The 27,087-nt window shown below is 48.0% G+C and overlaps 1 protein-coding gene across 1 annotated transcript in view; it reads right to left on the minus strand.

The window, feature by feature from the left end:
* The window catches only part of EPAS1 (endothelial PAS domain protein 1), a 93,885-nt gene that overhangs the window by 41,217 nt on the left and 25,581 nt on the right, over nucleotides 1-27,087 (minus strand). Inside the window, exon 2 of the mRNA XM_069583408.2 lies at nucleotides 337-527. Coding sequence (XP_069439509.1) covers nucleotides 337-527 — 191 coding nt within the window. The remainder of the gene's footprint in view (nucleotides 1-336; nucleotides 528-27,087) is intronic.

Consider the following 27,087-nt stretch of genomic DNA (forward strand, 5'->3'; position numbering starts at 1 on the left):
AAGATGTTCCCTGAAGGATTCATCCAACCTGGACTGGAGTGTGGAGCTGCCAGCCGAGGGCATGGCAACCGGGAGCCAGCGCCAGCGGCTCTCAGTCTCCCAGCCCTCTGTGCCCCCTCAGCTGCCAAGGCTTCGGCCCATGACTGTAATCACCGCCAAGGCCACTGCTGGAAAGAGGTGCAACAGAAGAGAACTAAATGCTATGACGGCGTTGCTGTGGGTGGAAGGTGTGCAGAGTGGGGGTTCCTGGGTGGCCTGTCAGCTCTGGCTCCTGCGTGTGAGAACTCGGGGGTCGGGGCGGGACAGAGGGAGGGGGCCCAGGGTTCGCGGCCTCACCGGAGGAGAGGAGCTTGTGCGTGCGCAGGAAGCTGATGGCCAGCCGCATGATGGAGGCCTTGTCCAGGTGTGAGCTCACGCTGTGCGGCAGGGGCAGCTCGTGCGCCAGCTCATAGAAGACCTCTGTTTCCTTGCTCCGCCGGCACCTGGCTGCATCTCGGGACTTCTCCTTCCTCCTCTCTGAGCTGCTCCTAAGTTGAGAGACAAGGGTTAGTCTCCAGAACATCACTGCCATCCCATCACACCCCTGGTCATGACACCCTCAGGACTCCCCCATCCAAGGCATGGCTAGACTCTCCCTCTGAGCTGATGTGGGCTCCCATCGGTCACCTGAGCCACAGGTGACAAAGAGCTCTGCCTTTGTGCATCTCGTGTCTGCTCAGCCGCCCTCCCATCCTGCACGCCGTGGAGTCCACACCAGGGCTTCCAGTGGGTGAAGTCTGAGCAAAGACTTGCTGGTTAAGTCAATCCGCTGACAATGCCCAGGGGTTTTTGGGGACTGAGGTGAGTGCCCAGGACAAAGAGGGAAGTGGGAGGAAGCTGGGGCCAGTGGCTTAGATGGCTGTGTCAAAGCCTCTGGGGAACAAGATGAAGAACTGCTTCTGGATAAAATGCTGAAACAACTGAGCCCAGTAGTGGCCCTTAGATTCCATTTCCTATCAGTGATTTCCATCACAAAAATTGAAAACGCCACTAGAGCCCAGGAGCAGTCAACCAGACGGACACCTATCTGTCTGATGTCCTAAAGCACACACCTGTCAAGGGTTCAAAAGGACCAAGCACAGACACTCTTCCTCTCCGATCTACCAGCATAGGCTTCCAGTCAGTCGCATCTCCCTTCTCCTTTCAGGAGAAAGGTCCACTTGCCAGTGCTGCACATTTATATTATTTAAACTGATTAGCCTCAGTTTTCTCATCGGTAAAATGATAATACAGCACTTGCCCCACAGAGTTAATGTTGAGGACTGAATGTGATAACATGTGGAAAATCTTTAGTGCCAGGGCTCTCCCGATGGTAAAGCAGTGTTAGCTAATAGTAATAACAAATTTGTCCATGAAGAGATGAGCATGAGAGCAAAAACATTACAAAAGAGTACAGCAGAATCCTATTTTCATGGAAATATATGTATTATACATAACACCTCTTATATAGGAAAAATCTAGAAATATACTAAAATACTAACGACTATTGCTCTTACAGCTACCCTGTTTATGGTGCCTACTACATCCCAGGGATTGGGTTAAGCACCACGGCACTGGCTCCTCTAATTCTCACAACTACCCTTGGAAGTGGTTATTATTGTCCCTGATTTACAGAGGAGGAAATGGGTCGACAGAGGCTAGGCATCGTACTCCCTCCTTTATTCACGGGGGTTCATTCCAGGATTCCCAGAGGATGCCTGAAAGCACCAACCGTCCAGGAGCCCTGCATGTACTGTTTTGCCCTAGACTAATGGGCAGGTAGCATATACGGCACCAACACACAGGACAAAGGAATGATTCACGTCCTGGGTGGGACGGCAGGAGATTTCATCATGCTACTCAGAATGGCATGAGATGGAAAACTTAAGAATTGTTTATTTCTAGAATTTTCCATTCAATATTTTCATCCTGGGGTTGACTGTGCGGAACTGAAATCGCAGAAAGTGAAACCAATGATAAGGGGGGATGGCCGTTAATTCACCTGCAGCCTCTAAGACAGCCTCTAGGTAGGGAAGTGGGACTCTACACCAGGCATCTGGGCCCCAAACTGTAGACTCTTACCCACTAACAATGTCCTGCCCCCCTATCTTCAAAAATGTTCACAGTGTCAGGTCAGTGAGGTGAGGAGGAGATTTTTTTTTTAAGTGCTTATCCATATTTTCTTATGTTTCTATAAAATACCTATATTGCTTGTTTAATAAACAAGTGTTCAATGATGCTCATAGCTCTCAAGGCCTCACCCTACCAGCTCCGGCTTGCTCTGTCTATCCTTTCTCCTGAGAGTTCTAAAACCAAAGGTTACTTCTCTTTTTGTTTGGCTTTGCAGACTGAAATCTGGACAGAAAAAAAAAAATCAGTATTTTGGAGATTCCCCAAATGTTGACATGCCGTCTCTCAAACCCCTCAAGATCTGGGGCAGAGGCACTGTTTTGACTTTACAACATGCTTTATTTTAAAAAAACAGAACATCCAACTCCTTGGATGGATTAAGCATCGTAGATCCAGAATGCAAGAAGAAACTCCAGCACCTCTTGATGTTCTGGAAGAACCTTCTGAAAAATTGTGAAACGGGTGGGATCGTTTTTCTTGCCCTATCTCCCTTTTCTGTTTCCTTTACCAAACCTGCTTCCTCCGCGCCCCGCCACCCCCCCCTCCCCCCCGCCCCTTCCCCGCTGACTTTCAGCTGTTGCAGCTCTGGGCCTAGCACCCCGCCCATCCTCACACCCATCCCTCAGAGCCTGCCCGTAGGATAATTCTGCTCTACTTCCAGCCGGTAGTGGCAGTTTGTATACTAGTCCCTCCCAGTTGCCTTTAAATCCTGACCTCTGACTGTGGAGCACAAGCGGTTGGTCAAGGTTTGCAGGAGTCCTGGCCCAGGAAGGGAGGGTGGGAAAGAGGCAGGATGCTGTCGCTGTGCCCGCCGCACCTGTGTGTCACGACAGCAGGTAAAGGACGGCCGGTGTCTTTAGGACATTGACTCCACTCTCTAGCACCTACGTTCACGCTTTCTGAAAAAAGCATCATCAACACATGATCAGCCATTCGAAGCCTCTAGGGAAAGCCTGGGCTTTCCTGGTGGCTCAGTGGTAAAGAATCCACCTGCCAATGTAGGAGATGCAAGTTTGATCCCTGGGTTGGGAAGATCCCCTGGAGAAGGAAATGGCAACCCACTCCAGCATTCTTGCCTGGAAAATCCCATGGACAGAGGGACCTGGTGGGCTACAGTCCATGGGGTCGCAAAAAGCACTGGACACTCCTTAGCGACTAAACAACAACAGCAACAAGAGAAGGCCCCCTGAGTGAGACAGACACCAGCACAGGCTGTGACCTTCAAGCCAAGATCCGCACACAGTGCTTCCCTTGGCCATCACCCTTTCCTTGAAGTGGAAGAGCAGACAGAGAGGAAGAGCCAGGGAAGGAAAAGGCTGTCTGGAGTTGGCGCTCTGTCCGGCAATGGCCTTTGAGATTTGGCTCCTACTATGTTCCCTTGGCTGCACAAATGTTTACTGACACTTTTATGTTGGATGCTGCACTGAGAACCCTACACACAGTACCTCATTATAATCCTCTTAACGGGACATGTGAGATGGGCAAGGCAGGCACTGCTGTTGTTCCCATTTCACAGATCTGGAAACTGAGGCCCTGCCAGGTTAAGTTACTAACCTAGGACAGTTCAACTAATTAGCAGCAGGGCTAGGACTAGAGCCCATCTCTTCTCAGGCTAAAGCACACTCTTTCTATTTCTTAATGGTAGGAGATAGTGGCTTTAGCAAAAATAAACAGCAAAGTCTTAACATTGAGAAAAAGAAAGGTTGAGAATCTCACACAGACTCCTAGTTTAAATGTCTGAGCTCCACTTCAGGTACCTTGTTTTTATAGTAGTGCTTGGGGACCAGCATGACTTTAATTGGATTATCTAGTTAACCTTGACACAGCCCAGAGATATCTGTCTAATGTTGACTCTTGGAAGAACAGACAAACGTGTAGCACTGCCATCATTGGATTAGCAACATGAAGAATTACAGTTAAGTGTGAAGGTAAGACCTGCCTTGACCCAAATGAGGCACCCAGCTGACCTCACCCCATGAACCACCGTTTGGGCCTCTCAAGCCAACAGACCAAGGAACGGGAAGTTAGGAGGACTGGTTTTAATACACTGGTTAATACACTTGTATTACTACTGGTGTTAATACACTGGCAACCCATTATCTTGCTATCTGATGTTGAACAAGGAAATGCATTCTCAGTGCCCTGATGGCCTCACCTGTGAAATGGGAGCCTTCTCCTGTCTTCCTTGTCAGGATCAAGTGAGACGAGTATAGAAGGGATGGGAGTACTAGAAAGCTCTCCATGGGATACTAATGACCCCACTGCCAGGCTAATCTGAGCACTAGTCGCAGTCAGACTTCGGCCCTACAGCTGCTGGTCGCCAAGTCACCACTGTGACCGCAGTTCCCTTTGTTGGTCAGGCTGATTTTGACCAGTTTGTTGGGTCATGTTGCTGGTCCTTCTTAGATCAATGAGGCTTCATGTCCTAAGGTGCATATGCCTTATTTTCTCTCCCTAGATGGGTCCTAGAATTCCCCACAAAGACCAGAATTTTTTTTTAATGATAATCCTAGACATGCCATGTTACAATTCTCTGGTTTGTTTATTTTTTGGTAAGAATATATTTTTATCTAAGTTTTCCAGATCATCAGCTCATCAGAAATATATTTCTCACTCCAGTTCCTCTTTCTACAAAGTCCCTGCTCTCACCCTTCTTGGTGGCCTTCCTGTGACCATGGGGTGGTCTTGTATAATATGTGGTATATGGAATATATAATTTGAACATGGCCCTGGTGGACTGTGTCCTCATGCAGACCCAGAAGTATTTACTGAGCTCCCTTCTGGGCCTCGTGGCCGAGATGCACAGTCCTTGTCCTCAAGGAATATGCAGTCTGATTGGGGTGCCAACTTGAAACATCCCTGTTAACCAGACAAATAAGCACAGACAAAAAGCACAACAGGTGGTTAAGATGCGAGACAAGCTGGTGGCCACAAGCAAGGTCAAGGCAGGCTCCCCAGGGAGGCAGAAGTCCAGCTGATTCCAGAAGGTCAAACGGCAATACCCTCACAGTATTTGAGGGGTGTAGAGAGCACTTTTTTTTTTTTACATGTTATCTCATGTGAGTCTCATAAAATCCCTGAGAAATAGAAATCACCATCCTCATTTAATAGATGAAGTGGAAATGTAGACAGATGAAGTGACTTGCTAAAAACATGGTCTCAAACCTAGTTCTGGGTTCAAGGTCAACGTTTTTCCACTGGCAGCAAGGAAGCTGTTATTTGCTGTCTACTTTTGGAGAAGGAAATGGCAACCCACTCCAGTATTCTTGCCTGGAGAATCCCATGGATGGAGGAGCTTGGTGGGCTACAGTCCACAGGTCGCAAAGAGTCGGACACGATTGAGCGACTTCACTTTCACTTTCAATATGGACCAGGCTGTGTTAGGTATTTTCCCACCAACTGGATGTCCATATATACAACAGGAAGGAGAGAGGGGGGCGATATGGAAAAGAGACAGTGACATAAAGATTCCTTGGTGGGGTGGGAGGAGAGGCTGCCTTAGGTGAGCATCCCACTCACCTTGGGAAAAGACCTGGAACCTTAGGAGTAGGATTAAGAACCAATTGTTGTTCTGACTCATTGAGACCCCTGGACTGCAGCACACCAGGCTTCCTTGTCCTTCACTATCTCCCATAGTTTTCTTAAATTCATGTCCATTGAGTCAGTGACGCCATCCAACCATCTCATTCTCTGGCTCCCCTTTCTCCTCCTGTCTTTAATCTTTCCCAGCCTCAGGGTCTTCTCCAGTGAGTCAACTCTTCAGGTGGCCAGAGCTCAAAATGAGTGTGAGTAGGAAGAAGGGGAATTGGGGCAGGATGCAGGCTGCATCACTCAGGGCTGAGAGTCTGGTGCAGGGCCATCAGAAGCGGCTCCGTGCTGCTCCGTAGAAGCCGCAGGTTCAGCCTATATGATTGTCTCTCTTCATGCTGCAGCTGGAGACCAAGCAGCGTCTCTCACTTTGGGGGGACATTTTCATATACACAAATGTATACTCTTTCCAAGCTCAAATGTCAAATTCTGAAACATTCGACCTCAACTAAGGGAAACAACCAGGCAGCCAGTCAAAACATAACACAAAAACGACTGTCCTAAAGCTTCAGTGGGTGCATGCTACAGGTTAAACAGGGAGAAAGCTCTTTGCCCAGAGCTTCATTATCTTAAAAAGTCTCTAACTTTGGAGACATTGCTCTAAGCCTGGCTTAGGGATCCCTACTTAAGTCAGTAATGGAACCATTATTAGCCTGGCCTGGGGCCCCTGAGATGTCACCCTCTACACCAAGGGGGCTGGTGGTTTAGTTAGCCATAGTCTCCTGACCTTTAGCGTGATCAGGGTTCCCATGACTAATGCCTGTAGGCCATCAGGGTGTCAAAACAACATACCTGTTCCCTGTAAGGTTAAATGGCTTAGAAGCAGAATGAATTTTTAGCAGGCTAGGGAGAGAGAGACTGAAACTTATTGAGCCGGCTTGGATCAGTCTATTGGCTGGTGGTGAAATTCTAAGCTGGTGCCAATTTGCAGGAGGCTGTAAATGGATGAAACAGAGGTCAAATGCAACGGGGAGGGTGTCCCTTCACTGAGGCTGCACTGCTGCTGCATGAGGGGTGCCTGAAGGGAGGAATGTGCTCCAGATCCCAGCAATCAGGATCCCACCCAGGAGTGGCTGCCCTACACAGAGGGGTTGACGGCTTCATGGATTAAATCAGAGCAGAACCAAAGCTGGTGCTACTCAGTCTCGGCCGCTCACGGCAATCACCAGAGAAGCCTCAAAAAATGGATGCCTGACCCGGCATCAGGGGTTTTAAACCTTGCCCTGTGATTCTCCTCTGCAGCTAGGGCTGGGAACCACCACTGCAAAGTAGTGCCTTTAAAAATGAAAAGGCTTTTTTTTTTTTGGTGGAAGAAAAAAGGAAACTGATATTTATTGAGCATGGGGGCTAGGTGCATTTCATAAACATTCTCCTCTGATCCTTACATTATGCAGCAGTACTGGTCCCAATTTTGCAGAGCAGTGGATCTCAACTTTAGCCTGCAGGAGAATCACTTGGAGGGCCCGTTAACAGGTTTCTGAGCCTGTGATCATGGGTCTCTGGAGGACTGAAATAAGTGCAGGTGTACTCAAACCTAACCACATCTCTTCTCCTATCATGGACTGTGTCCACACTCATTATGTACAACAAATCTCAGGTAGCCGTCGTAAACCAAAGTTATTTTATCTAGGAGCTCATGTGACCATCAGTGCCCCAGAGGTATAACTGACCGAAGGAGGGAGGTGAAAACAAGGAGACAGATTTGAATCGAGGCTACATACAAGGCAGCAACCCTCCAATACAGCCACCTGAGGAGAAGGCACAAACTTTACTCTAGTGAAATGGCCATTTGTTGTTGTTGTTTAGTTGCTAAGTCATGTCCAGCTCTTTGTGACCCCATGGACTGTAGCCCACCAGACTCTTCTGTCCATGGGATTTTCTGGGCAAGAATACTGGAGTGGGTTGCCATTTCCTACTCCAGGGGGTCTTCCCAATCCAAGGATCGAGCCCACATCTCCTGCATTGGAAGGTGAATTATTTATCATTGAGCTACCTAGGAAGCCCTAAATGATCACTGCAGTAAGTGTTTTAGGAGGTCTTTAATGGCAACCCACTCCAGTATTCTTGCCTGGAGAATCCCCTGGACGGAAGAGCCTGGTAGGCTACAGTCCACGGGGTCGCAAAGAGTTGGACACGACTGAGCGACTTCACCTTTAGAAAGGACCTCAGAGCCACACAAATCCATCATAATACTTCAGAGAACTAACTTCATTTCAAACTGCAAACAGTATTATCCTGTTTAACCACCCCTTTTAGTCACCAGACTTGGCTGTAGATGGATCTCAGTTGTTTGAAAGAATAAAATATGCCCTCAAAGATAAGGCCTTGCCACAATTGAAGGTATTGAAAAGAATGGCCTTTGGCTCTGAAGGCAATTCCAAAGGAGTGGCAAAAATGCTTTAGAAGAGGGTGGTTTGGCCAACTTTCTGGATGTGTTCTGATGTTTGCCTAGAGGCAGTAGTGAAGTGTAGGGGACTCTATGACATAAGTTATATATTATATAGGAGAGGAAAAGGCATCAAAATTATCCAGGTGAAACAGAAGAAATTAAACAAGCAAATTCAGTAGAAACTGGGCAGATCAGACAGAACTTGACGAGGGTGGAAGGCACTATTCACCCGGCAATATGCATGCTTCAGGGAGAAGACTGGCCTCTGCCTGAAAGAGAGCACAGGCCAACTGGGAGGTAAGACTAATACTCCAGACAGGGGCATCAAAAGCCCTGAAAGAAGGGATACAAAGAAGAGAGGAGGGCTGCAGAGGCAACAGAGCCCTGCCCCTAAGGAGGGATCCTGGAAGCGTCTCACTTCTCAGCCTCCCCACCACCCCTGTCTTGAGGCTAAGTCCCGAGGCTGCCCGACCCCTCCGATGGTCTGTGCCCGGGGAGACAGGGCCTGGACTGCATTCAGCACTGACAGTAATGCCTGGGGCCCTCCCAACATGGCCCTCTAACGGTCAGACCTGCTCAGGGCCCACTGGAGATGCTTATCTGGTGGCCTCCTAGGCCCCAGGCAGCCTTGGGGAAGCGAGCAGCAGACCCAATTACCAAGCAGCTCCGTAGGCACAGCCCATCTGGGGCTCCAGATAACCCAGCTCCTCACGTCATCTGAGGATACGTGCAGTCCTCAGCCCAGCTGGGAAAAGCATGCGTGCACGGGAGCAGCAGTGACAAGCTGGCTCTATGCTGAGCTTCACCAAGCCCAAGACTTAGCGTCGTTCTCTGCTCAACACATTGCATTTGCATCACTCATCACAGCTTACAGCGCACTTTACACATTAATCTGTAAATCTCACCCAGCAGGGCACAAAGAGCAGGTGCTGTTATTTCCATTTTAGAGATGAGGAAAACAGAGGCTCAGAAAGGTACTGGAATGTGTGGAGCTGGAACCAAACCCCTGAGCTCTGTTTCCAGGACACATAACAGAGCCCATTGCCAAGAAGCACTAGATGGTTCACACGACTGGAAACAGACTTTCATTATGCATTACCATCACATAACCTAGTTTAAGATAACACTTTTAAAAAAGGCTTCGGTGGAAGTAAGGGTATTGCACATTTAGTGCAGGCAATTTTGAAAACACAAAAAGTACAGAGAAAAAAATTGAGATCTCATTGGACACATGGCTTGTTACTTAACATTTATTACATTTTGGAGAACTCTCTAAAGATACTCCTAACAGCCAGCAATGTCATACTGTCTGGGTGGATCACAATGTGCTGGACTGTAGATCAGAGTATGGCTTCTAATTTCTAGCTGTTATAAATAACACTATCATAACTACCTTTCTATCAGGTGTTGGCTCTTAATTTATATATTTTTTTATGATATAAGGTGACACATACCCAGCTTGCTGCCAGCTCCCCATGACTTTCTCACCATGATCACCTGTGGAAGTTGAAGAGATGAGTTTGGGAGCAGCATCTTCGAGACCACGGCTGCCATTACTGAATGCAGAGCCCCAGAAGAGGTGCTGCCACAGGGAGACAGCCGGAGAAGCACAGCGGGGTGTGCACTGTCTCAGCAGCTTTCCCTGTCCTCTGACCGGCTCTCTGAGGCTTCCTCTTTCCCTCATGCCATGCCCAGTTTAAAACATCTGAAGAGAGGTGACTAATTGAACTGGAACTGGAGAATCCAGTTCTGCAAAGATGGCCACTCCTGCTGGTCAGTAGGAACTCAGCCCCAGTGTGAAAATAAGGTGTTATTTCTGTCTGCGCTGATGCATCATGTCCCGTGCACCGAGAGAGGAGACTCCCCATGAAGAGGGAGGAAAGTGAGCAGCCACAGAGCAGCTGCCTGGCTCCCTACTGGTCTCTCCGGCCTCCGATGCCCACTTGTGCCTGCCCTACTGCACCGTGTAGACTCCAGCTGGGGGACTAATTAATCCCAGCAAGCTGAGGGGCTGCTGCTGCTGCTGCAGCTGCAGCTAAGAAAGAACCACATGCAACACTTGTCCCTTGCTGAAGAACTCTCACCGCACCGCCTCTGATTTAATCCTGAAACAACCTGAGGAGGTAGGCCTGTATCAGCCCCATTTCACACATGAGGAAATAGACTCCAAGGATGTTCGTGATGTGCCCTGTGTCACCCAGCAATGGAGCCAGCACTCAAGCCTACCATCTGACCCCAAATCCCATACTGTACTGTTGGTGGCAATCGGGCAACCTTCCCCAAAATGCCCACGGGCAGATCTCTCTCACGGGTTCAGATGGTTTAGCTGTGTCGGGGTGAAGCCTCTACGGATGTTTAATGTGATGAGTCTTGGCTGGGATGCAGCAGAGGGAAAGTCATTCTCACCCTCTCGTCTTAGGCCAGTCTCACTAGTCCCACAATAACCATCCAGGCCCAGTAGGATCCCCTTTCTCTGCTTGGAGATGTCTGCTTCACAAAGACAAAAATTTCCTACTTTGCTATCACCATCTATAGACACCAGAAAAGACTAGGGTTTCCCTGGTGGCTCAGATGGTAAAGAATCTTATCTGCCTGTAATGTGAGAGCCCTGAGTTCGATCCCTGGGCCGGAAAGATAGATCCCTTTGGAGAAGGAAATGGTAACCCACTCCAATATTCTTGCCTGGGAAATCCCATGGACAGAGAAGCCTCGTAGGCTACAGCCCATGGGGTTGCAAGAGTCAAACACAACTGAGCAACTAACAGTTTCCCTGGCTTTCTACACACACACAGGTTACACATTCCACTCTTGCTACATGCTTTCCCTTGGTGCCACTTGCCCACACCCAAGCTGGTACCAGATCTGATCAAGGGTTTTCCCTAGGGCTTCTCTCTGTCAGCAGCCTACTTCCTCTGAATCCCACAAGCTTCCAACAGCACAATCTGTGGTTTGGCTCCAGCCATTCTGCCTAGGCAGCCATCCTGTTCCTACAACACGGCCTTCAACTAAGAGAACTGATAGAGACATTGCACGGCAGAGGGATAAAGAAAAAAAAAAAAGCCCTGCCCTAGATGTAAAATGATCCTGGATCATTTTACATTTGTATAGAAAAGCCAGCAAGACTGGGAAACCAGTCTTGCCTTCTCCTTCACCAGCATTTCCCCAGATCATTTGCCTCCTCCTTCCCCAGCAGGAGGCAAGCACTTACCCTGGAGGTAGTGGGAAGCAGCTTACTGTCCCCACAGAGCCTAAGACCTAGCCCTTCTCCTCTACTCCCCACACCTTTCCTGGAGGACGTGCTCTTCATCCCTCGGTTTGTCTAATCGCACTCATCCTGCAGGACCTCCCCAGGGCCAGTTTCTCCAGGAAGGCCTCACTTACGCTGACCTCTCCGCCTCCCAGTTCAGAGACCCTGCGTCGCATCATCAGGCCCTGGGTTGTGCTCCACTCACTTCACTTCCATAGCCTTTGTCCCCTCACTGGAACCACCATTCTGGAGGGAAAGGACCCCACCATCTGCTCCTCTGGTGTGCTCCAAAGCATAAACAGTACAGAGTAGTAGGAACTGGAGACATTAGATAAAAACCACTTAAATGATTTCCATTCTGTGAATTCTTCAAAATTGCTCACTGTTCTATATCATTCATGAAAACTCTAATCCAATTCTTAATTAGAATAAAAGATTTCCATCTAAGAAGAGCCCTAGTGCAGAGACACTTCAAGATGTTTGTGTGTTTCCCCAACTCTTTGAATCAGAGTTGAGGTCTGAACTAGCACTGCTGATAGCTGCCTGTGGAGTCACACAGAGCAGCACTTCTCAAACCCGACTCTGCCCACAAAGCACCCCAGGATCCTGTTACAATGCAATTTCTGACTCGCAGGTCTGGGCTGGGGTCTGAGGTTCTACATTTCTAACCACCTCCCAGACGATGCTAATTCTACTGTCCACGACCACAATTTAAATAGAAAGAGACTCAGGGACACATGAGACCTGGAGACCAAGGACGTGAGGGAGATACCAACGTCTGGCTGGGCCAGTGCTACCCAGAGATGCCGTCCTTATCCATCCGCAGTCACCTGAAGTCTAACAAGTCAGCTCTCCTCTTCTGCCAGGAAGCATCTGACTTTTTCTGTTTCTTGGTAAGATTTCATCAAGCCCTACTTTGGAGATCCTCTCCTCCTTCACATCTTCACCACTATCATCTCGTCCCTTCTTGTCTCTTAAAACTCCATCCCTTGGGGGGCAGTTCCAGCCCTACTTCCCCAGACACTTCCCCAGCTACTCTCACTCCCTCCTCCAAGGCACCTCCCGCCCACATTTCTCACTGGCCCTCCTTAAAGGTTTCCCAGTCTTGCTGGCTTTTCTACACAAATCTCCTGCTGCTATAAGTAGACTGCAAGAAAGTGCCTTGGGGGTGGGGCACAGACACAACATCGTCTACTTCAGTGTATCCTTCAGGGAACCTTGGACCACGGCAGACAAGTAAATATCTGCTACTCGACTTTAAGGACAATTCAAGTGTGCCCTTTACTCATCTCCTTTCCCTCTCAGGGAGGAAAAGAAAGTGATCCCGGCTGTCTTGGCCTCCATCCCCAGTCCTGGGCCTTGCTTCTCTCCGGGGAGCTGCAGCTGGGCAAGCCTAGACTGTGTTTTGTTCTCCGAGGCTCCTCTCCCCTTAAGGGAAGAGTTAAAGCACTGGGAAGGCTGCTTCCCACTTGGAAATCTCCATTTCCTCATGCAGTGTGAACAAGAGAACATCTATGATCAGAGGCTGAGCGAGCCAACTGCACAGGGAGTGAACGCGCCCTGAATGGGGCTGCTCTAACGCCCGCCAAGTCAAGTCATTAAGATGCCATCCCTGAGGTGCAGCCCCCAGCGTCACCTCAAGATAGTCCCTCAAATCTTGCCGGCAGAGGGGATGAATGGGGAGCCCAGAGCCTGCTAAAAGCAGGCTCTTTCATGAGTAGGGGGGGCCAGGACCTCTGCACTGACACCATGGTGGCGGGGTGGGGGGGGCGGGGCGTGTGGCTGGGGTGCTGCAGAGGAAGCAAAGAAGTCCTCTTGCCCCTCTACTTCCCCTCTCACTACACAGAACCAAAACCAACCCCCTGCTCTACAGCGAGTTGCCCAAATGATTGCTCCTCAAAAGGCAACCAAGGAGGGGGGAGCGTAGGGGCAGCGGGGGAGGTAATAACATTAGAGAAAATATGCACAATGCCAAAAATAATCACTGTGTCATGAGAAAACAGAACTGGGCCGCCTCGGGGGCCAGGCTGGGTATATTCAGGAAGGAGGGGGCAGAAATTCCCCTGGCAGTGTCGTCAGACATTCTGGCTGAAAAAAAAAATTTAAAAAGCCCCAAACTGGAACAGACAGTGGTCAGGGTGAACTCAAGTACAGAACATGATTTTAAGGGTTGGTTCTCTCCTCTTTATTTTAGACACTTCAATTTCAAAGAAAATAACATTTGTTCAGACTTCTAATCAGAACTGATGCCTGATCAGTTAATAGTGAAATATCCACAGGATTTGCCTTACTAATCCCAATTTGACACCAGAACTTGTGGTGCCTGGTATTTAAAGTATTTCAGAACAGCAAGGGTGGGGTGGGGGGAGGCACAGGTTCTGTCATTCCTCCTCTGATTCCATATCCCTTCTAGCCTCCCTGGTGATAGAACGGAGAAAGCAAAGACAAAAAAAAAAACCAAAAAACCAAAAAACCAAAAAACCGGAAAGACAGAGAAAGGAACCCAGAGAGAACTCAAGATCCTTTCTCTTTAGAACCACAATTTTCAGCCTGTTTACATGGTCACGTTAAGTCCCTGCTTTGTTCATTTCTGCCTCCTCATACTATGATGTGACGTGAGATAGATATCCATGCATGTTTAGAAAGCTACGTTGCATTTTTTGTACAAAAATCATCAAAAACCATGGGAAATGCCAAAGAGTCTTCCTCACATTACTATCGTGCTCTCAAGTGATAATATTGAGTAATTTGGGAAATACGTTGTGTTTTTTTCCCCCCAGCCACCACTTTTTCTCTCCACTCATTCAGTAAGAATTTGTGGATCCCTTTTCATGTGCCGGGGCTGTGAGCAATAGAATGAAAGATGGAATGGCCACACCTGACCTCAGGGAGCCTGCAGAGAAGTGAAGAGTCAAGTCCTGAAGGAACGGCCTGGGGGTCAGCAGATGCCATGGGAGTTTGCGTGGAGAAAGTCTGTAAAGCTGGACAACACGGGGAGAGCCTGTCACTGAAGGCAGAATTCGAAGGAGGAGCAGATAACAGGGAGGTAATCATGAAGGCAGGAGGGGTGAGAACAAAGATACTGCTGGGGAGTGAACAGGGGCGCCAGGGGTCAGGAGACATACTGGAGGTGGGTGCAAGGCCGGAAAAGTCCAAATGGGGGATAACTTCACTCAGCACACAGGGCTGAGCGGCCAAGCACAGAGGAGGGCTGTCAACGATAATAAAGCTGCTGAGTCGGTAACCACCTGCCCGACTGACCAGTTAGTGGTTGACCTAGCAGGTGGTGGGCAGTGTAGAACCTGGCCTGGACCCCTCTTCTGCTGGTTGTGCTTCTGCCACAGTGGACAGCAAATATGAGAACCCTTCTTCCTTGGGAGCAGAGCCAGGGGAAACAAGTCCCTTTGTTAAGAGCTCTAAAAATGGCAGCAACCCTTGGGCCACCATGTGCGGGCGCCTCAGTCCAGCCCGCAGAGACTTCGGCAGGCATTCTTGCTGAACAGTTAGTCAGACACTGCCCATGGGACAGAAAACAAACTTGAGCAAGGTTGCATGCCTCCTCGGGCTCCAGCGGTGTTCCATTTGTTTTCAGACTTTAGCCCCTATCCTCGAGCTGTTTTCCCTTGCCTCTTACCTCCTTGACCACGGGTCAAGAAGAATACGCTTCCAACCAGATCTCAGAGAGGACCAGCACAGCAGCCCACCCCTGCTTTCCCCAAGCTATTTCAGCATGTCATTCCCCTATTTAAAAAAACAGGGGCAGCTCCCTATTGCCCTCACCTTGACGTTCAAGCCGTGGATGCCCCTCAAGGTCTGTGCAGCAAACCCCTCTGCTCCAACCAGACTGCACTCTGCACCACTGCCCACAACTCAGCTCCCTGCCTGCTGCCCAGTTCTTTTTTCCTTACCTGAAATGCGATCCCTCCTTTCCCACATTCCAAACCCTGTACTTTCAGAACCAACACAGGCCCAGCAGCTCCACAGAGGTTTTCCTGGCCACACTACCCAGTCTGCACTGATCTCCCCTCTCCTGCCGGCCCTGAGCAACCAGAGAGTTGAGTTATTTCACTTAACTACAAGCGAGCATCACCTTAGTATTCCCTGTCTTAAGGATCTTCTCTGAGGGCAGATGCAAAATGTCAAGAGTTCATGTATCAGAGGCTGGGACTGCCTCTTACCCCAACAACAACAGCTTCGTCCAGCTCTTTCAGATACGGTATGGCGAGCTGGAGTGAAGGCTAAACCGGTGTGATCCCCCGCAGTGGGATTAGGGCGGCAGAGCTACAGTGCTCTGCTGCTTTCCGGGTAGAAAGTAGGTTAATAAAGAGGCGTGAGGGTGGCTGCATTCATCACCGGGTTACTTAACATCCAATGACTCCCCGCTGTTCCCGGGGACCAGATCCTCATACCCTCGGGACGTTTTCATATGGAGCTGCTGGCTGTGCCCGTGTCCACATCATGTTCAGTGTGCCAGACGCCAGGCAGCTTTCACTAACACCGGTGAACAAGCCTGGACAGAGGCGGCCCGCTCCTTCCTCGGCCCCCTGCCCCTCCCCCTCCCTCCTCTTCCCTACCCTCCAGATGAGCCCAAGGAGGCTTCTGCCTCTGACCCCACCTCCCAGAGACAACAGAGTGATCTGTTGCCAACACCACCATCACCCAAAGTCCTCGTGTCACATGTGGACATGCCCTTTCGGCAGTCAGATTTCTGGCAGGGAGGATGCTGGAGCTTGGCCAGGGTTCCGCCCGTTCGGTGATGTAAAATAGAGGTGAGAATATTGGCCAAACCAAAAAAAAGGAAAAAAAGCTACTAAACACAAAATCCCTAAGGGGGGGAAAACCCCATTAAAAACCCAATACAATCTTAAAGGCAAGCAAGAAGGGTTGGAGAATGACCTACACTTTGGAATAAACCACTAGCCCACACTTCAATCTTTAAAAATCTTGTCCCCTAACCTCAACCCTGCCCCCTAACATACCCACCCCAACGTACACACATACACCCCAGACTAGGAGAGGTTAACAGAACCCAGCTGCTCTCTTATCTGGCTAGTCTGCTAATGGCAAATCTCTGGTACTGAGATTCTACAAGTGATTTCTGCAAATCACTTTAATTAGAGATAATGTCATTTTTACTTCATTATCCAGCCTAGCAGTCAAAGAGAAACAAGTCAATATTATTTCTGTGAAACACCAGTTCTGCCCTTTAATGCTGACAGGTGACAGGGAACCGAAACTCCTGCCTACACCACTTTTCAGGAGATTTTGGTCAAAAGACTGGGAGGTTAACCCTTGGTATCCTGGGCCGAGCAGAGCACCCCCAGCAGCCTTTACCCCAGAGACTCTAAAGCAAAGGCTGGTCTCTGTGTCTGGGACGAGGGCCCCCTGACTGCAGCACCGTGTGACGCCCGGGCAAGCGAGTGGGGCAGCACACTGCTACCTCCACTTTGTGGGAAGCAATCATTAACATGTGAGTCAGCAGCCGAGAGAAGACTTTAAGCCCAAGGGAAAAACAGCCCCAAGTCCCTGTAGCCTCAGAGGCCACACTGGGTTTGATTAAACCATTTGAAGATTAGCTGTGTGTGGGAGGCCTGAGTGGCTATGTAGTCCTGGCAGCTCTCATGGATCCTCTCAGCTGTGCCCGTGCTGACTCCCTCAGTCGTGTCCGACTCTTTGTGACCCCACGGACTGCAGTCCGCCAGGCTCCTCTGTCCATGGGAATTCTCTGGGCAAGAATACTGGAGTGGGTTGCCATTTCCTCCTCCAGGGGAATCTTCCCAACCTAGGGACTGAACCCAGGTCTCCCGCATTGCAGGCAGATTCCTTACAGTCTGAGCCACCAGAGAAGCCCAAGAATACTGGAGCAGGTAGCATATCCCTTCTCTGGGCCAGGGTCAGGGGGTGGGGGTGGGGGTGGGGGTGGGGTCTTACTGACCCAGGAATTGAACCAGGGTCTCCTGCATTGCAGGCCTGGGACATTTCAAATCCTGCTGCCACACTGGAGGAGAAGATTTGTTTCTCCAGAATCAAGTAAGAAATGCTCTTTGCTGGGTCTCTGTTTACGGCTGCTGCTGCTAAGTCACTTCAGTCGTGCCCGATTCTGTGCGCCCCCGTAGATGGCAGCCTACCAGGCTCCCCCATCCCTGGGATTCTCCAGGCAAGAACACTGGAGTGGGGTGCCATTGCCTTCTCCGTCTCTGCTTACTAGTTTCTCCTAATTATTTAAAAATGCCAGATGCAGCTCTGGTTTCATTGGAGTGACTTCTGATCGCCTTCGAGATTGTGAGAAACCTGCTTGCCCTACACCCACCAAACTGTACAACTCTGGCACGTAGGAGAAGTCCTGAAGCACCCAGGGTTCTAAAAAGCACCATCACTGAGCTCAGAGAGCAAGGACTCCTTTGCATTTTAGCCTTCTGTCAAGAAGTGTGGCTCTTTGGAATTTAAATCCCATCTGGCGTTTTTGTTTTGTGAGCTTTTGTTTTCACTGAGTCAACATTTACTGAGTGCCGGCTCAGCGCCAGCCTTAGGGGATACAGGAGGAAATATGGGTCCCTGCCCACAGTGAGCTGATGGTCTAGTGAGGGAGATGGACAAGTAGGTCAGGGTCTAGGGCCAGACAGACAGCCTGGGCTTGGGGGCGCAGATGTTTCCTCTGTGACACCGGGGCAAGTCACTGAGGTTTCTCTAAACCTGTGTCTTGTAAAAACAGTTTGTCTCAAAGTCTCTGCCTCCTGGGCTCTTGTGCAGAATAAGTGTTACATATGTGCAGCACGCTTAGAATCATGCCTGACATGTAGGGTTGACTCTGTTGCTGCTGAAGTCAATAAACAGAGCTCTGGGAGCACAGAGGGTGCCCTGACCGAGGCGAGGAGAAAGGGAGACCTGTGGAAGGCTTCTCAAGGAGACAGTTAGGACAGACAGGAGTGAGCCAGGTCAAAGAAGGGGTGAAGGGGTTCCTGACAAGATGGGCCAGAACCAGGCCTCGTAAAGAGGGCTCAACTCAGGTTTGGGAGCACAGGCCTTAACCAATTGGGGTCGACCCAGAACAGGGGGATTGTCCCTCCCGAGGTGTCCCAAAGTGCCCTCAGTAAGAAGCAGAAGCCTGGGTTAGCAGAACCATGGGGCAACCCTGTTGTGGCATTTCTTCTATTTTCACATTCCTAGCGCTTTGACAATGAGATGATTGTGTGGATATTACAAGAGGTGATTATCTCCATGGGTGCTGACCCTGTTCTGGCGCAAAGACCTTGCCTCGCCAGAGCCAAGACTTGTGAGGTCACTGCTAAGTTGTCGATTCTAGAGAACCTCGACAAACCTCAAAGCCACCAGGGGAATCTGCTCTTGGCAGGATGGCTTATTTTAAAAGACAAGCTGCAGTAAACAGGTGCAGGACAGGAGGCAGCCTGTACATGAGGCACTTTCAATTCAAAGGGCTGTGTACTAAACTTCCCCACGTGCAGGGGCTGGTGAGGGGTCAGAGAAAGGCAGCCTCCCCATGAATCAGCAACCGACATCCACGCTGCTGGGTGCCACGAAGCCCTGGTCCCGCAGATCCTCTGTGGGACTGGGGGTGTGCAGGGCACTTCCTCCCATCACAAGGAGAGGGGAGCACAGAGCTGATGGCCTCTGTCATGATTAAAGCCTGAAGGTGGAAACTTGGAGGAAAAGTTTCAAGGAAACAAAATGTCACCGAGTCTTCTACATGTTACAACAAACCCAGGCATCACAAACGTTCCAGGACCTCAAGCAGAATGTGTTGAGCAGTTACACATTCCTAGCTGGATTTAAGTCCTCCTGTGAATGATTCATCTTGATGTCCAGTGATGAGCTTCTTGGCTATGAGGAAAGGAGAGCGAAGGAGATGAAAATGTCTGATAATCCATGTGAGGCAAGTAGAGGTTACAGAGATAGCCAGTAGTGTTTTCTCTTTGGGAAAGTTTAACAGACACCTTATTATTCTTTCTTGGAAACAAAAATAGAGAGGAGCATAGGCCAGTGAACAGGCAAGGTCTCGGGGAAAAAGCTCATCTTAGTAGGAGGCCTCCTTGGCCCTATTACCTTTCGGCCACCAGGTTTTCTTGATTATCTTCCTGTTCTTCTCCAGGCCTCCCCTTTCCTCACCCTGGGACAGCCTACATGCTCTGCTCCTGCCTGGAAAGGACCCAGAGTGGAGGCTGAGTCCTAGGAAAGTCAGCACATTCTGGAAACCATGTCTCCCCTGCTGCTGTTGTCTAGCACCCAGATGACAATCCCCAAACCAGCGTCAGTAGCCAACTGTAGGTCTCCGCTTTTGGACATGGCCTAAAAAGGCATCACTGACTCGATGGACGTGAATCTGAGTGAACTCCGGGAGTTGGTGATGGACAGGGAGGCCTGGCGTGCTGCGATTCATGGGGTCGCAAAGAGTCGGACACGACTGAGCGACTGAACTGAACTGAATCATTCAGGAAGGATTTTTGGAACTGCCCTTATTAAGGAAAAGAAATGTAATATGTAACTTGACTGAAAAAAATCCAGGAAACTCCAACACTCTATCGAGTTCTTAAGACATTTTCTTCCCCCCATAATCCTTGGCCAAGTTCAAAGGTGAGCACTTTCCCAGAGGCTCATTAGGAATAATGTTTATTTCATACATTTGGAGGTTGCAAAGTTTGATTCCATCTTGCTTATTTGGGGAAAAAAATAACTTTTTTATGAAAGGAAAGGAGGGGGTGGGAATGGGGAAAGAGACAAGGGTACGACTGGGGAGAGAAGAAAGGTGCCTGGAGTACCGCCTGGAAGGCAGACCCGGCTTCTGAACCATTTTCACCTCTGGTTTTCTCTGAAGGGTTATAACAGCAAGTCACCGCCCCTTCCACCCTCCTAGACCTCCTGACCCCATCTGTCCTCTCTACCTTGGTGGGTGCCTATGTTGAGGTGTGTTTTGATGGCAAATACAATACACCACAGAGGGTGGTATATAAATGAAATGTACTGATGTGTTGTGAGGGTTTGTGGTCTGCTCATCTGAAGCCAGGATGCCCTGAACTGGCCTATCAAGCCAAGCCATCACTGACCACTTGGGTGATGAGCAGGAATTCTCAGTGACTAGTTGTTGGCCGGCGGGGGGTGGGGGGGGGTGTTCATGTTTGTGTTTCATCTGTCCTTTCTATCTCGCTTCCTTTCCGCGCTTCTAACTGGCTTTGCCACCTCCCATGTTTGCTTAGCGAGGAGCAGGGGGGGAAGGGGTCACTGTAGGGGAATGGATGTACCTGGTATCTCTACCCATCTTATCTGCTGACCTGACCTGGCCTCCACTCATCCTCCCAGGCCCACTCAAGCCCTCAGCTCAACCCTTCCAGCAGGAGGTGCCCCTAGTCTCCTGGCCAGGGTAACCTTGCTGTCTATATCAGTCTTTTGGCACCATCAATATGCCAAGTATTTTAAGTTTCCTGTTGCCTGTGTAGGCCAGGGTCACTAACGGTCTGGTCTGCATATCCACCTTAAGACATTCTAACATGTATACTATCATGTAAGAATTGAATCGCCAGTCTATGTCTGACGCAGGATGCAGCATGCTTGGGGCCGGTGCATGGGGATGACCCAGAGAGATGTTATGGGGAGGGAGGTGGGAGGGGGGTTCATGTTTGGGAATGCATGTAAGAATTAAAGATATTAAAATTTAAAAAATAAAAAACTAAAAAATAAATAAATAAAGAATGTCATGTAAATAGAAAAAAAAAAAAGAAAGAAAAGAAACTATGAGATAGTAGGGCTGCAGGAGGCAGTTTCCTCAAAACCTAAGTTTAAACACTGTTGGAGAGAGTGGACCTAGAGTCTCCAAGGCATGGAGTGAGGAACCTTAGGAGCAGAACTCATCTTTGATAAGGAAGCTTGAGGAATACTACGCTTTACCAAAGCTGTGGCTGGAGAGCTCTGCAGGGCCACCTCTGTGTGCTGCCCTCTAGAGGAGGGGCTGAGAACACCATTGGGATGCCCCGGCTGTTAAGAGCTGAGGAGTCAGATGAATTGACACAATGTTCTACCAGAACTATGTTCTACCACAATGACCAACCAGGACCACATGGAAAATCAGTGTGAGCCTCTTTACAGTTTTAGAACAAATTTTTTCTTTGAGCAAGGAGTTTTACAGATCTTACTCCCTCTAAATCCTAAATAGGTAATTTTTTTTTTTTTAAGTGAACCATTTTTAAAGTCTTTACTGAATTTGTTGCAATACTGTTTCTGTTTTAAGTTTTGGTTTTTTGCCCATGATGCATGTGGCATCTTAGCTCCCCGACCAGAGACTGAATCTGCACCCCCTTGCATTGGAAGAAATCTTAATCACTAGATCGCCAGGGAAGTCCCAACTGTTGTTTTTCTACAGTTCAACTTTAACTTAAATATTAAACAATTTAACTTAATTGTTTACTTGTTTATTTAACTTAAATATGAAGCAATGTTTCAAGCTTCAGAATTCTGGGATTTGATAAACAAGGCTGTAGTCTCTGTGGTTCTACAGATTGAATTGATGGTTGCTGTGGAATCTCTTGACTATTTTGGTCTGCTCTAAACTCTCTATTTCTATTCTGTTACACCCATATAACCAAGTTTTTAATTTCTAATATTCTGTAATTCTCCAGTACTATCCTGAACATTAATGTCCTCTCCTCATAGATTATGGCTTCTTGAGGGTTATTACCTTTTCTCTTTCCCACCATGCTTAGCACAGTACTGGATACCCAGAAAGCTCTTCATATAAAATCATAGAATAATAGAATTTTAGAATAACTAAAATATTAGCATTTATTCATTCTGATCCAGTTCAAATGAGGAAACTGAGGCCTGGAGGTTGTCAGTCACTAACTCAAGGTCAGGACAGTCCCTCCATTTCTGGTCTTGGAGCTAAAACCAACTTTATGAACATTAAAACATACCCTCTGACATAGTACTAGAATGACTCTCAGTCTGCAGTCAAGGACACAGAGGCACAGAGTGCCTTATCCCAAATGTCTCGTTAAATAAGGGCAGACCAGGGCTCGAATGCAGGCTATGTGGCTCTGGGACTACTGTGTTGACACCACTCTACCCGGCTTCTCCTCTGCAGAAGCCCTAAAGCCACTCCCCCCACTTCCCCGTCATGGCATCCACCATCTCCTGCCGTGGCTGCAGTCCTCTGTATGCTTGTCCTCCCCATTCCCAGTCCCCACTAGACTGCAGCTCCTATGGGTGGAAACAGAGATGTCTCCTTCTCCCTTGATCCTTGATCCTCTGGGGTCTCCAGCCCTGTGCCTTCACTACAGTGGATGTGTGTTGACTAAAACTCTAAGAAAATGCAACTACAGTGTGCTAGACTAGATAAAGCAATTGATTTCTTCCTCTTAAAATGCTTAGCAAAACTTTAATACTTGTTTTCATGGAGAAGATAGGAATCTATTAGGAGTGCAAATACCTTTGCCAAGCCCTCTCCACCCTGGCCAAATGTTGCCCAATTCTTGCACAACTATGAAGTCCTGTGGGAGGTTTATACCACCGCCCGCCCCCAGGCAGGTGACCCAGCCACTCCTTTCTGCAGCCTATTCATGGTTTTTATTCCCTTATCCTTTTAACTCTGTACAGAAAACTTCATCCTGGCCCATGACTGAAGTTAAACCTCTCCAAGAAGTCTTATTTCCCTGATATTAGGCAGTTGGGACTGGAAGCCAATGTGAAAAGCATATTCGCCACTTTTGGGCTCTTTCCAGTCCTCTGAGCTTCTCCTGGGAGCTGCGGGTGGAAGTCAATCCAGCAATGACTACTGGATTCAAGGATTTCCCAAACCCACACAGGAGAGGAAACTGGGCTATCCCCAGGGGCCACCAATGCCTGGAGGGAGCTGCCCCTATCCCAGCAGTGTGGAGTCATTCCCATTTCTCACTGAATGTCACTCTTTTCTCAAATATTCAAAATAGCATCCGTGCTATTCCAAGGCTGCTCCTTATGAAGACTAACTGAGCCCCAATTTTATAATTTTCTTAGATGGAAATAATCACTACAGCTCAGCTATTTTCTCTCTTCAGGATTAAAATGGGGTGGAGATGAGAGGCTTTCATTAACCTTGTACAGAGCTTTTTCTGTTTCTTCTATATTTGGTGTCCTTGTTTTAAAAGTCAAAGGCCCTAACACAAATTCTGAAAACGATGATGGTAATAGTATTTTGCCTTTCACCCATGCAGTGGCTATGGATAACTGCAAGTAAGACATTCTGGAAGTGAAGGTGCACATCCTGATGGAGTTTTTCTGTAGCAGGAGGCCAAACAGAGAAAATGGTTATGGAACTTATCCTCCAAAACCTTCCTGATGCCACTGGTCCACAGACCAGGATGCTCTTGCTGAGAGATGGAGAGGCTGACCAGTGACTACACAGTCACCCCCGACTGACCTGATTCACCTGGATTCTTAGATGGACTACCAGGAGGGTACCACCCAAGTGAATCATGTCATCCTTCACCTGCCTATCAGACATTCTTACATCGAGACTATGAGCGCATTACCATGAAGGAAGCACACCCTCGGTGCCTCTCCCAGTCGCTTGCCACAAAAAAAACACCTCCAATGGATGGAAAAAACAGGACCTCTCCTCAAGTAACTATCTAAAAATGTCAAAAAAACAGCAATATTCTAATATAATATTGGGTTGGCCAAGAAGTTCACCTGGGTTTTTCCATATGAACTTCTTGGCCAACCCAACACGAAGCTTATTTTTAAACCTTTTTCATTTAAGACTCTGACTTACAACATCCAGAGGCACTGATCATTGGGCAGCAGCGGGTCAAAGAAGCCACCTTCTTCTCTCTGCTTTCTGGTAGGGAAGTAGGCTCTTCCCAGGGGCCTGTCCTTAGGGGGCTTCTCTGCTCCATCTGGAAGGGTTCATTGACCCTAAGGATTAATTGGATCATTCGTCTTCTCTTTCAATGTCAAACAAGCTACAGAACATACCTAAAATATTAAACAACTTTTCTATCAACCGGAATTTTCCAATCCAACACTATAGCTAAAGTCTCTACCCACTCTAACAGGAGGGAAGTGTGGCTCATGCAGACTGTGAGACTGGCTTGGCTCCAGTTAAATCCATTTCCAGAGCAGAGCAGAAATAATGAGTTTTAGATTTCCCTGGTGGCTCAGATGGTAAAGCGTCTGTCTACAATGCGGGAGACCCGGGGTCGATCCCTGGGTGGGAAAGATCTGGAGAAGGAAATGGCAACCCACTCCAGTATTCGTGCCTGGAAAATCCCATGGATGGAGGAGCCTGGTAGGCTACAGTCCATGGGGTCACAAAGAGTTGGACATGACTTCACTTTCACCCTTGACACCTAACAAAAAAGCCTCCGAAAGAGGGCTCTGCCTGCATGTTAAGCCTTTTATAAGGTTCCCCACTTATGTAATTGGATTTAATACACAGCTTTAAAAATTTACTCTGGAAAAACCTTGGCATTAAGCAAGCAAGAAAGATAGTGCTAAGTCGTGTCCGACTCTTGCGATCCCATTAACTGTAGCCTGCTAGGCTCTTCTGTCCACGGGATTCTCCAGGCAAGAATACCAGAGTGGGCTGCCATTTCCTTCTCCAGGGGAACTTCTCAACCCAGGAACTGAACCCAGGTCTCCCACACGGAGGGCAGATGCATTACTGACTGAACTACACAGGAAGCCCCATTGACATTAAGAAGCTTCCCAAAGATAGACATTTTTCATTCTAACCAACCCCAGTCTTGCCCACCACAGGCATCATCACAACCAAAGTGGGCAGAGATGATGCCATACCTTTTTTTGAGCACAATGTCTATGATGTTATTCTCCAACCAAGGTGGATTTCTCAGGGTGTGTATACTGTTCAGCCAGGACAGCAGACAGACATCCTGAGAGAACCCCTCCTTTCCCTCTGGAGGCCCTATGCTCAAGTTTTTTAACCAGTAAAAAACCTGTACTTACTAATCTATTTCATTTGATCTGCTTGGCCACGGTCATGGCTTTCAATGGCCAACTGAGTGATCCTTGGGTGATACATGAGACTAACTTTCAATCCCATTAATGGTTTCATCAGAGACCCACAGAGGGACTTCTCTGTGGTCCAGTGGTTAAGACTTCGTCTTCCAGTGCAAAGGATGTGGGTTCAATCCCCATTTGGGAAACTAAGATCCCATATGCTGTGGAGCAACTAAACCCATGCACCACAACTACTGATTCCACATGCTACAGCTAGAGAGTCCATGCGGCTGCAACGAGAGATCTCACACGCCACAGCTAAGATCCGCGGCTGCAACAAGAGATCTCACACGCCACGGCTAAGATCCATGGCAGTCAGATAAGTAAATAAAGTTAAAAAATACACATAGAGCATCTTGGAAAGCGTTCTTTCCAACACAATGTTGGATGAAATACTCCTTCTTCCTTTCACCAGTTGGGCTATGGATAATGATACAGAAAGTATCATTAAAAAAGAAAAATAAAAAAAGCATGACTATAAGCATGCTCATGTAGAAACACATGGAATCAGGAATGTGCAGAGAGAGTTGAGTTTTCTATACAAAGGTGTGGATGCTAAAAACCATAAAGTCTTTCCTCTCAAAACAATCCAGAAGGCAAGACTTAGGAACACCCTTCAAGGCAATAAATATAAATGCTCCCTGTCACTGCGTACTGGTTTGGCCAGAGACAGCCCTGGACAAATCTGTTCTCAGGGTTATTTTTCCCCATTTCCAACATACACGTTCCCTACTGATGTACTTTTCAGCCCTGCCACTTCATCTCTAATCCACCTCTTAACACCATCATGTGCCCAATTCAGATGTGAAATGCAAATCACTTAAAAATGCACACACACATATGCCCAGACACCTGCTTCCTCTGTTTCAGATATAGAGGGTAGATGCACATATAAGCACATGTTATATGTACGCTTATGAACATTACGTTCTTTTCCCAAAAGATTTTTGGAAGAAGATCTGTAGTAGTTTTAAATGATGAATGTGTGTTGAATATCTGCTATATACAGGTCTTGCTAAGTACTGTAGCACATTCAAAACACATAAAAACATAATTAATCTCACCCTTACTTTTAAAAGACAGCAGGTGAGACAAGAGATCTCCCTGTACACACACTAGCAACAGACTAAATATTTGATGTTGGTAGTGATGCGGGTCAGACATTGTCTGGGCTGGCAGAAACAGGAAAGATAGTGATGGATTATTCTAGAAGACAGGAATCCCACCTCAAACAAGCAGCTTCCTTTGGTCACTCACATATAAAGTTTAGAAGACTCCTGACCTTTATAAAACTCTTCTTTGGCGTCCATTGACTCCCTTTGGAAAAAAACATATCCAAGGGCTATAACAATGGCAATGCCTCAAATAATTCACAATTTTCAGAGGGAAAATTAATTATTCCCTTGATTGATCAGTTTAATCAGTTTTCCACCATTCTCTCATTTCACACAAATGTGGGAAGATAGAAGTCTATGGATGACTTTGAAAGCCCTAGAGGAGCTATGTAAACTCAAGATGTTATCCTGTTCAACCTTATTCATTCCTCCTGTCCATTTACTAAAAGATCTCATCAAGCAAGGACGCAACTGCCTCTGGCACCTACTTTGCCTTTCTTAATTATTTATTGAGCAGTGTTTTCTATTTATCACTAAACTTACTGCCAAATACTGGAATAACTCATTTTTAGAATAACGAGTAGTAGATATAAATT

This window comes from Ovis canadensis, chromosome 3 (assembly GCF_042477335.2).
Source record: "Ovis canadensis isolate MfBH-ARS-UI-01 breed Bighorn chromosome 3, ARS-UI_OviCan_v2, whole genome shotgun sequence".
In the NCBI taxonomy this organism is placed as follows: Eukaryota; Metazoa; Chordata; class Mammalia; order Artiodactyla; family Bovidae; genus Ovis; species Ovis canadensis.